The sequence below is a fragment of the Pagrus pagrus genome, assembly GCF_965226575.1.
Source record: "Pagrus pagrus genome assembly, chromosome: 8".
NCBI lineage: Eukaryota > Metazoa > Chordata > Actinopteri > Spariformes > Sparidae > Pagrus > Pagrus pagrus.
In genome coordinates, this window is record NC_140192.1 from 388,657 (window position 1) to 400,036 (window position 11,380).

At 38.9% G+C, this 11,380-nt stretch overlaps 1 protein-coding gene across 3 annotated transcripts in view; it reads left to right on the forward strand.

Annotated features, from left to right (window-relative positions):
• Positions 1 to 1,010: 1,010 nt before the first annotated feature.
• The window catches only part of ak8 (adenylate kinase 8), a 16,028-nt gene continuing 5,658 nt past the window's right edge, over positions 1,011 to 11,380 (forward strand). The window contains exons 1-6 of one of the 3 annotated variants that reach the window (XM_084359052.1): positions 1,011 to 1,106; positions 6,536 to 6,668; positions 6,971 to 7,055; positions 7,871 to 7,920; positions 8,157 to 8,258; positions 8,495 to 8,563. In XM_084359052.1, coding sequence (XP_084215178.1) covers positions 1,051 to 1,106; positions 6,536 to 6,668; positions 6,971 to 7,055; positions 7,871 to 7,920; positions 8,157 to 8,258; positions 8,495 to 8,563 — 495 coding nt within the window. In that variant the 5' untranslated portion in view covers positions 1,011 to 1,050. The other 2 variants (XM_084359053.1, XM_084359054.1) reach the window with 2 other exon arrangements.

The window sequence follows — 11,380 nt, forward strand, 5'->3', positions numbered from 1 at the left end:
CATGTGTCTAATATTTACTTTGCAAACAACCTCAGAAAATAGAGATACATCTATTTTGGGTAAAGCTGCGAACAACTCAGATATCTGAGCGGTGACGAGGCAGCCAACATGGCTGCTTGTTGGGAAAAGGTTGGAAACCTGTCCTGTGATGTGAAACTATTTCATCAGCTCATTGTGTCTTTATTACGCTGTAGCTACTGAAACTCAGTCCAGAACATGTGCTGTGACCTCCCACATCTGGATATTGATCAAGTAGCCTGTAGAGTGAGTCAGTGTTGGATTGAGGTGGTTTTCAGTGCTGATGTGCTGATAACAACTTAATCATTGTTAACTAGCATTAAGCTACTGAGGTGAACTCAGTCTCAGCTGGATGTTGGACAGACATTCAGTCCGGAGACACTCGGCAGCGTCTCTTCCTCAGGTTGACCCAGTGTTGGCAGCAGGAGGACGGTCAGCTGCCTCCAGAACCTCCACTGCTCCATCAATAAATAACGTACTGTTTGATTGATTTACACAAAAAATATTAAAATAAGATAATTACTTTTTTTTCCAAAGGCTTCTATGTCGTGTGACCAGTGACTCCAAAACAATACCAATCAGGTCATTATTATAATCAGGTCATTATTATAATCAGGTCAGGTCATTATTATAATCAGGTCATTATTATCATCAGGTCATTATTATAATCAGGTCATTATTATCATCAGGTCATTTATTATAATTGAATTTAAACATTTAGCTCAAACACTATTTTTTATGACATGTTTCAACAGGATACGTTACAACCATAGATATATATATAAAGGCCTTTATATATATATCTATGGTTACAACAGCTAACTGGCTAATACAAGAGCTAGCTTTAAATCCCAAAATGGCGGACCGGAAGTCTTACTTACTTTCATGATATTTTTCTTTTATTAATGTTCTTGTTCTTTAATACTGATGATAAATCAAAGACAACACCGTGTATGCTTCTGCTTTTATGTTCCCTCCATTTTAAATAGGAAAATAAACAGACAGGGTGTACGCTTCTGCGCAGGCGCGCTGATGACGTTCTTCCCTAGCAACAAGCAAACGTTTCTTGGCAACCGACTCGTTAAACAGTAAGAAGGGTCCATCTGTTTATTAATGATACTTTAATATTTAACGTCTGTTTCTGTTCTGTGAGAGACAATTTATTAAAGTCAGGAGTTAAAACGTGAGATAACGTTAATGTGACGTCACGGACCGACCCGAGTGTACCAGGTACAGATGAAGCTAACCTTAGCGTTAGCTGTGCTAGCGTTAGCTGTTAGCTCGCAGTCTGTTTCAGTTTATGTTCAGATGTTTCAGTGTGTCGCTGAAGCGTGTTGAGCAGCAGCAGAAGAAGAAGTACTCACAGCTACCTCAGTAGTAATCCTACACTGTAGAGTAATCTGTTACAGGTTAATCCTACACTGTAGAGTAATCTGTTACAGGTTAATCCTAAACTGTAGCGTAATCTATTACAGGTCAATCATACACTGTAGAGTAATCTGTTACAGGTTAATCCTACACTATAGAGTAATCTGTTACAGGTTAATCCTAAACTGTAGAGTAATCTATTACAGGTCAATCATACACTGTAGAGTAATCTGTTACAGGTTAATCCTACACTATAGAGTAATCTGTTACAGGTTAATCCTAAACTGTAGAGTAATCTATTACAGGTCAATCATACACTGTAGAGTAATCTATTACAGGTTAATCCTACACTATAGAGTAATCTGTTACAGGTTAATCCTAAACTGTAGAGTAATCTATTACAGGTCAATCATACACTGTAGAGTAATCTGTTACAGGTTAATCCTAAACTGTAGAGTAATCTATTACAGGTCAATCATACACTGTAGAGTAATCTGTTACAGGTTAATCCTAAACTGTAGAGTAATCTATTACAGGTCAATCATACACTGTAGAGTAATCTGTTACAGGTTAATCCTACACTATAGAGTAATCTGTTACAGGTTAATCCTAAACTGTAGAGTAATCTATTACAGGTCAATCATACACTGTAGAGTAATCTGTTACAGGTTAATCCTAAACTGTAGAGGAATCTATTACAGGTCAATCATACACTGTAGAGTAATCTGTTACGGGTTAATCCTAAACTGTAGAGTAATCTGTTACAGGTTAATCCTACACTGTAGAGTAATCTGTTACAGGTTAATCCTAAACTGTAGAGTAATCTATTACAGGTCAATCCTACACTGTAGAGTAATCTGTTACAGGTTAATCCTAAACTGTAGAGTAATCTATTACAGGTCAATCCTACACTGTAGAGTAATCTATTACAGGTTAATCATACACTGTAGAGTAATCTGTTACAGGTTAATCCTACACTGTAGAGTAATCTATTACAGGTTAATCCTTAACTGTAGAGTAATCTATTACAGGTCAATCCTACACTGTAGAGTAATCTGTTACAGGTCAATCCTACACTGTAGAGTAATCTGTTACAGGTCAATCCTACACTGTAGAGTAATCTGTTACAGGTTAATCCTAAACTGTAGAGTAATCTATTACAGGTCAATCATACACTGTAGAGTAATCTGTTACAGGTCAATCCTACACTGTAGAGTAATCTGTTACAGGTTAATCCTAAACTGTAGAGTAATCTATTACAGGTCAATCCTACACTGTAGAGTAATCTGTTACAGGTTAATTCTACACTGTAGAGTAATCTATTACAGGTTAATCCTAAACTGTAGAGTAATCTGTTACAGGTTAATCCTAAACTGTAGAGTAATCTGTTACAGGTTAATCCTAAACTGTAGAGTAATCTGTTACAGGTAAATCCTACACTGTAGAGTAATCTATTACAGGTCAATCCTACACTGTAGAGTAATCTGTTACAGGTTAATTCTACACTGTAGAGTAATATACTACAGGTCAATCCTACACTGTAGAGTAATCTGTTACAGGTTAATCCTACACTGTAGAGTAATCTGTTACAGGTCAATCCTACACTGTAGAGTAATCTATTACAGGTCAATCCTACACTGTAGAGTAATCTATTACAGGTTACAGTCCATTATTCAAAACAGCTCAAGTTAAAGTTCTCATGCAGTCAGAATAATATATATAATGTCAGTGGATTATAATGATGTCAGTGGATTATAATATATATGATGTTGGTGGATTATAATATATATGATGTCAGTGGATTATAATATATATGATGTTGGTGGATTATAATATATATGATGTCAGTGGATTATAATATATATGATGTCAGTGGATTATAATATATATGATGTTGGTGGATTATAATATATATGATGTCAGTGGATTATAATATATATAATTTCAGTGGATTATAATATATATGATGTCAGTGGATTATAATATATATAATGTCAGTGGATTATAATATATATGATGTTGGTGGATTATAATATATATGATGTCAGTGGATTATAATATATATGATGTTGGTGGATTATAATATATATGATGTTGGTGGATTATAATATATATAATGTCAGTGGATTATAATATATATGATGTTGGTGGATTATAATATATATGATGTCAGTGGATTATAATATATATGATGTTGGTGGATTATAATATATATGATGTTGGTGGATTATAATATATATGATGTTGGTGGATTATAATATATATGATGTCAGTGGATTATAATATATATAATGTCAGTGGATTATAATATATATGATGTTGGTGGATTATAATATATATATTATAATCCACCAACATCATATATATTATAATCCACTGACATCATATGTATATGATGTCAGTGGATTATAATATATATGATGTCAGTGGATTATAATATATATGATGTTGGTGGATTATAATATATATGATGTTGGTGGATTATAATATATATGATGTCAGTGGATTATAATATATATAATTTCAGTGGATTATAATATATATGATGTCAGTGGATTATAATATATATAATGTCAGTGGATTATAATATATATGATGTTGGTGGATTATAATATATATGATGTCAGTGGATTATAATATATATGATGTTGGTGGATTATAATATATATGATGTTGGTGGATTATAATATATATAATGTCAGTGGATTATAATATATATGATGTTGGTGGATTATAATATATATGATGTCAGTGGATTATAATATATATGATGTTGGTGGATTATAATATATATGATGTTGGTGGATTATAATATATATGATGTTGGTGGATTATAATATATATGATGTCAGTGGATTATAATATATATAATGTCAGTGGATTATAATATATATGATGTTGGTGGATTATAATATATATATTATAATCCACCAACATCATATATATTATAATCCACTGACATCATATGTATATGATGTCAGTGGATTATAATATATATGATGTCAGTGGATTATAATATATATGATGTTGGTGGATTATAATATATATGATGTTGGTGGATTATAATATATATGATGTCGGTGGATTATAATATATATGATGTCAGTGGATTATAATATTTATGATGTTGGTGGATTATAATATATATGATGTCAGTGGATTATAATATATATGATGTCGGTGGATTATAATATTTATGATGTCGGTGGATTATAATATATATGATGTCGGTGGATTATAATATATAGTCTTCTTAGGGCCGGATCTACAAAGATCCCAAATTGCTTGCACTAATCTGCGTGGGCAATCTAGAAATTTGCGTGTGGGGTTGAGCCGCGGTTTGCGGGCGATTTACTAAGAGTGATTGCGTTAATGATACAGGTGCAAACGTGTTGGAGACACGCCTATTTAAATGAGGGTTTAGCGAGTTTCATGGTTTTCAGCATGGCGAGTTTGAGAGAGCGAAAGCGCAAAGTGAACTTTGACCCTTTGGAATTAGAAGTGTTGGTAGAGGAAGCGAATAAACATTTCAATGTGCTGTAGCGAAGGATTCTGATGGTCGCGCAAAGGAACGAGGTGTGGGAGAAAATCAGTGAAAAAGTTAATGCTGTTGGAAAAAACAGGTGAACAGTGGATGAAGTGAAAAGGAGATACCAAGACATAAGAAGAAGAACAAAAGAAAAATTGGCGTATAATAATATAAATATGATAATAATAGTAAACTTGCAAGGAATTTTGTTATTGCAGGTACTGCGTGACTCCTTCTCGTAGCTGGCTCCAAATCCGCTCTGAGTTCCTGCAACAGCTCCAAACTGGCCAGGCTGGATAGGCGACATGTTCTGATGATAGTTTTCTCATTCATCCCAAAAATGTTCACACGAGGGTGAAAAATGCGTTCTCTGCGTCTCCTTCCATTGTTTCGGCGTCTCCTTCTTGCAACAATAACTGCAGCCATGTGTGCGCAATTACGCATACAAACCGTCTGCACCTCCCTTTGAGACGTGTTAAATATAGACGCAGTTTCTATGAGCAAACATGCTTTCAGGTTTGATAAATCACTTTGCGTGTGCTAAATAAATATATTTACATTTTCTCCACCCACAACGCGCACAATTGCGTGTAAACACCTCATGTTGCATATTCATTGCTGCAAACGTACTAACTGGATGCAGACGCGCAGTTTTTTTGCGTGTGCAAGCAGTTTGCACACGTTTTAATACACGCAAACCTTTAGTAGATCCGGCTCTTAGTGTTTTAAGAAATAGCGATTTTGATGCTACCATACAGCTGCCCCTAGCACGCCATTGAAAATGATTTTGACCCGAAAACGAAAATACAGTAAATCTTAAAAGTGGCTGTTCTGTCGTAATTATGATTTTATACGAAGGTTTGACTCGGGTACATTCACAAAAAAAGCCGAGGTTGCATTTTGGTGAGAGTTTCACTTTGATGTGGTCTCTCTCATGGACCACAATATCAGATCTACAGAATCAGATCTATAGAATCAGATCTACAGGATCAGATCTATAGAATCAGATCTATAGAATCAGATCAGATCTATAGGATCAGATCTACAGGGTCAGATCTATAGAATCAGATATACAGGATCAGATCTACAGAATCAGATCTACAGGAGCAGATCTATAGAATCAGATCAGATCTATATGATCAGATCTACAGGGTCAGATCTATAGAATCAGATCAGATCTATAGGATCAGATCTACAGAATCAGATCTACAGGATCAGATCTACAGGGTCAGATCTATAGAATCAGATCTATAGAATCAGATCAGATCTATATGATCAGATCTACAGGATCAGATCTATAGAATCAGATCAGATCTATAGGATCAGATCTACAGGGTCAGATCTATAGGATCAGATCTACAGGGTCAGATCTATAGAATCAGATCTATAGAATCAGATCAGATCTATAGGATCAGATCTACAGGGTCAGATCTATAGAATCAGATCTACAGGATCATATCTATAGAATCTGATCAGATCTATAGAATCAGATCTACAGGATCAGATCTATAGAATCAGATCTACAGGGTCAGATCTATAGAATCAGATCTACAGGATCAGATCAGATCATCAGGGTTAGGGTTCTTCTGAAGCTAAATGTGATGCATTTATGGTCCTCAGGAAAAAAAACACCCCCCTCCCAGCCCTCCTCCTCCTCCTCCTGGTCCTGATGGAGGAGACGGTGCAGCCTCTGAGGATTCCTCCTCAGATATCTGTCTACGGTGACAAACACAACATCCTCCACCTGGTGCAGGTATTAAAGGACCATTCTGCAGGTCTCAACAGTTTAAACACAAAGCTACACAACCTTCTGGTTACTGGACTAAGAAGCAGACATGTTAAAGGACATGATTACAGATGTATCAAATGTCTTTTTATTTATGATTTCATTGCCATTTATTTTATAATTACTTGATCTCTGTCCTTCACGACCTCTGTTTGTTTGTTGATCTGTGTTTTTGACATGCAACATATTCGATGTTGCTTGTGTGATTGGGAACAGATGAATTGTCCTCTTTGGGATCAATAAAGTGTCTGAATCTCTGTGTGTTTCAGAGCATGTTGTCCAGTCTGGTGATTGATCAGCCTGAAGATCCGGTCACTTACCTGATCAGTCTGCTGCAGAGGAGCAGCTTCGACAGTCAGTCAACACACCTGAACACCTGTTTTATATCCCATAATAACCAAGACACACCTGAGCTGATGTCACAGTGTTGGACTGAGACTCTGGAGGAGTCATGAGATAATTAGCAGGATAGTGAAGAAGAAAACACTGTATTTCATTTTATAAGTTCCTCTCATCTTTGCTTTTTCCTTCTTTATTGTGAAATCCAGATGAGTTTCAGCTCTTACTGTGAAAATCTCCTGAAGCTTGTGACATCCTGCAGCCTTTGATGAGGGTTAGCACGGATGTTTGTCTGTATGAAGTGGGTGAACCAGCGTTAACTCTCTTTACGATCATGTGAAGTGTCCCTCTGCACTCTGTCCGACCTACATACTGCTGAGATGATCCTTTGTGCAGCCACTAGGTGGAGCTGTGAGTCCACAGAGTCACAGCTGAAGTCAGTTTAATGAAGCTGTCGGACTGACAGCTGTCAGAGCACTCGTCATTACAGTAACGTCAGAAAAATACAAACCACAACAGTAATAATAAAAAGTCCATTCTGACATCAAACAGAAGAACAATAAAAATATAATATATATGTATGTTATATATGTGTGTATATATATATATATACACATATATATATACATATATGTATGTATATATATACACATATATATATATATGTATATACCCATATATGGGTATATACATATATATGTGTATATATATTAATACTTTGATTTCAGTTATTTTATTTCTGATTCTCTTCAGAACCAAACTGAACCCAACAAACTGTGACCCATTAACATATACTGTCTGTCTGTCTCTCTGACCTGTCTGTCTGTCAGGTCCCAGGGTCGTGCTGCTCGGTCCTCCTGCTGTTGGGAAACACACAGTGGTGAGTATCACCATGACGACCAGGTGTGTGTACAGTTAGATGTCTCAGTGTGAACGGCACCAACGAAGAAGAGTCTGACCCACACCAGAAGCAGCAGCAGATGTAGTGGAGAAGAAGACAGTAGCATGAAATGATACTTCAAGTAATCTTGAGTAAACTTGAGTAAATGTAATCGGTTACTTTCCATGCTGCTCACTGTGTCACTTCTTCTTCTGTGGTTTGTCGTCCTCCTTCAGGCCAAGAAGCTGAGCTCTGAGCTGAGAGCCGTCCATGTGACCGCACACAGTTTACTGATCGACCAATCAGAGCTGAGCGCTCAGACACAGTACACAGAGCAGGTTCTGACTGTTTAACATTTATTGATCCATAGTTTATATTCCAACAATTATTTTCACTGTTGATGAAGCTGCTGATTACCTTCTGTATTGATCGATCAACTGTTTGGTCTCCAAGACGTCCGGAAGTGTTAATATTGATTCAGTTTTCTGTCACAGAGGAAAGAAGCAGCTGACATATTGATTAATCACTTATCACAATAGTTCCAGTTCATCAGGTGATCTATAACTGTGTTCAGGAGCTTCCTGCTGAGCTGCTGGTCCAACTGATCCAACAGAGACTGAACCAGATCGACTGCTTCAACAGGGTGAGACACACACACACACACACACACACACACACACACACACACAGTTATCAGTGTGCTCTGATTTTATTTTGTTTTATTTATAAAGACACAAACATTAATAATGTTATGATGGAGAAGAGACAAACCAGCTGACAGTGTTTGACATGCACCACCTGTCTCTCTGTCTCTCTGTCTCTCTGTCTCACTGCCTCTCTGTCTCTCAGTCCTCTCTCCTGAAGGACAACTGTGAAGTGAACACTGTGTTTCTGATGTCTGTTTTCTCTGTGTTAAACCTTCAGAATCTGTCTGTCTCTGATGGTCTCTGATGGTCTCTGTCTGTCTCTGATGGTCTCTGATGGTCTCTGTCTGTCTGTGATGGTCTCTGTCTGTCTCTGATGGTCTCTGATGGTCTCTGTCTGTCTGTGATGGTCTCTGATGGTCTCTGTCTGTCTCTGATGGTCTCTGATGGTCTCTGTCTGTCTGTGATGGTCTCTGTCTGTCTCTGATGGTCTCTGATGGTCTCTGTCTGTCTGTGATGGTCTCTGATGGTCTCGGTCTGTCTGTGATGGTCTCTGTCTGTCTGTGATGGTCTCTGATGGTCTCTGTCTGTCTGTGATGGTCTCTGTCTGTCTCTGATGGTCTCTGATGGTCTCTGTCTGTCTGTGATGGTCTCTGTCTGTCTGTGATGGTCTCTGATGGTCTCTGTCTGTCTCTGATGGTCTCTGTCTGTCTCTGATGGTCTCTGATGGTCTCTGTCTGTCTGTGATGGTCTCTGATGGTCTCTGTCTGTCTCTGATGGTCTCTGATGGTCTCTGATGGTCTCTGTCCGTCTGTGATGGTCTCTGATGGTCTCTGATGGTCTCTGTCTGTCTGTGATGGTCTGTGATGGTCTCTGTCTGTCTGTGATGGTCTCTGATGGTCTCTGTCTGTCTGTGATGGTCTCTGATGGTCTCTGTCTCTGATGTGCTGCTCTGATGATAATAATTAGCGCTCTGGTGGCTGCCGTGTCGTCCTGTGATTCCCAGCAGGCCGAGCAGCGTGTTGGCGTGTTCCCCAGAGATCAGCTGATCAAACGGTGGCGCTGCTCATCACGCGTGTTGTTTTCAGTCGGGCTCGTCCTCTCTGCTGCTCCTCGTTAGCATCACGTCCTGTTTCCTTGTCAGTGTTCATCAGGACAGCGAGCGCTGCCTTCTGATCACTTTAAGAGAATTAAAGAAGTGAAGCTGCTGTCAGCGACAACAACAACAACAACAACACAAAGCCAAGCGCACAACTGCACTAATGTGTGTGACTGATCGTCTGCCCTCCCTCTGCTCTGCTCTGCTCTGAGGACGTATCAATATATTCAGACGCTGACGATCACAGGGAGGTTCTAGAGGTCCTACAGGGGGTTTAAGGGTTGTCTGACGTTCACCTCAGGGCTTCTGGTGCGCTTTGAGGTTCGTCAAAGAAGTTCTAGCACTCCCTCAGGAGGTTCTAGTGGTAACCAAGGAGGTTCTAGCAGTCGTTTTGGAGGTTCTAGTGGTAATTGAGGAGATTTTGTTAATCTGGGACCTTCTTAATCAGGTTCCAGTGGTCACCTTGGTTGTTCTTGTAGTCACTGAGGTAGTTTAACGGGTCCTGTAGGTGGTTCTGATGGCCCTTCAGGTGGTTTGAGTAGTTTGAGTTGTCACTGAGGAGGTTCTAGAGGTCCTCAGGTGTTACTTGTGATCATTTAGGAGGTTGCAGTGGTTCTTGTGGTAACCGGAGAAGTTCTCTGAGTTCTTTGAGTGTGTGTAGTGGGTCTGTAGGAAGTTCTAGTGATCATGTAAATGTTCTTATGTTCCGGTTTCTGTTAGTTGATGGCCGGTTGTATGAAACGTGCACAAACAGGTTCAGGTGAAGCTGACACAACATGGCTGCCTACTCTGCTACCACACATGTTTAAACTAGCATCACATCAGCTGCTGTGATTGGACAGTTTGTTCCAATGAAAGTTTAGATACAAGAAATGTGTGTGTGTGTGTGTGTGTGTGTGTGTGTGTGTGTGTGTGTGTGTGTTCAGTGTGTGTGTGTGTGTGTGTGTGTGTGTTCAGTGTGTGTGTGTGTGTGTTGTCAGTCTCAGCATTTGTATTTTCCTCTAAACTCTACAAACAGCTTCTTCTTTCAGCCTGCAGCGTTTAGCTTCAACGTTTAGCATTTAGCATCAGTGTTTAGTGTGTGTGTGTGTGTGTGTGTGTGTGTGTGTGTGTGTGATCAGCAGCTACTTTCATCTGTTAATGGCTGTTTCTGGCCGCAGGCTAAACTCGTCACACACACACCAGGGACTTTCTGTGTGTGTGTGTGTGTGTGTGTGTGTGTGTGTGTGTGTGTGTGTGTGATGTCAATGTTCTATCGGTGTGAATGGAGGACAGGAGGATGATTGACAGTTCCCATCGGACCCCACCTTCTCCTGTCACATGAAATACTTTACCTGTCTCTCTCTCTCTCTGTCTGTCTGTCTGACTGACTGACTGACTGTCTGTCTGTCTGTTGTCTCAATAATGTTTATCAAGACGACTGTTAGACAAAAGATTCTGAAGCAGGGTCTCATTCAGCAGATGATTGAGTCGCCTTAAAGATGGTTTACAGCTCAAAATACAAACTGATGTTAGCCTGCTGGTAGCTAACACTGATGTTAGCCTGCTGGTAGCTAACACTGATGTTAGCCTGCTGGTAGCTAACACTGATGTTAGCCTGCTGGTAGCTAACACTGATGTTAGCCCGCTGGTAGCTAACACTGATGTTAGCCCGCTGGTAGCTAACACTGATGTTAGCCCGCTGGTAGCTAACACTGATGTTAGTCTCGTATTAAAT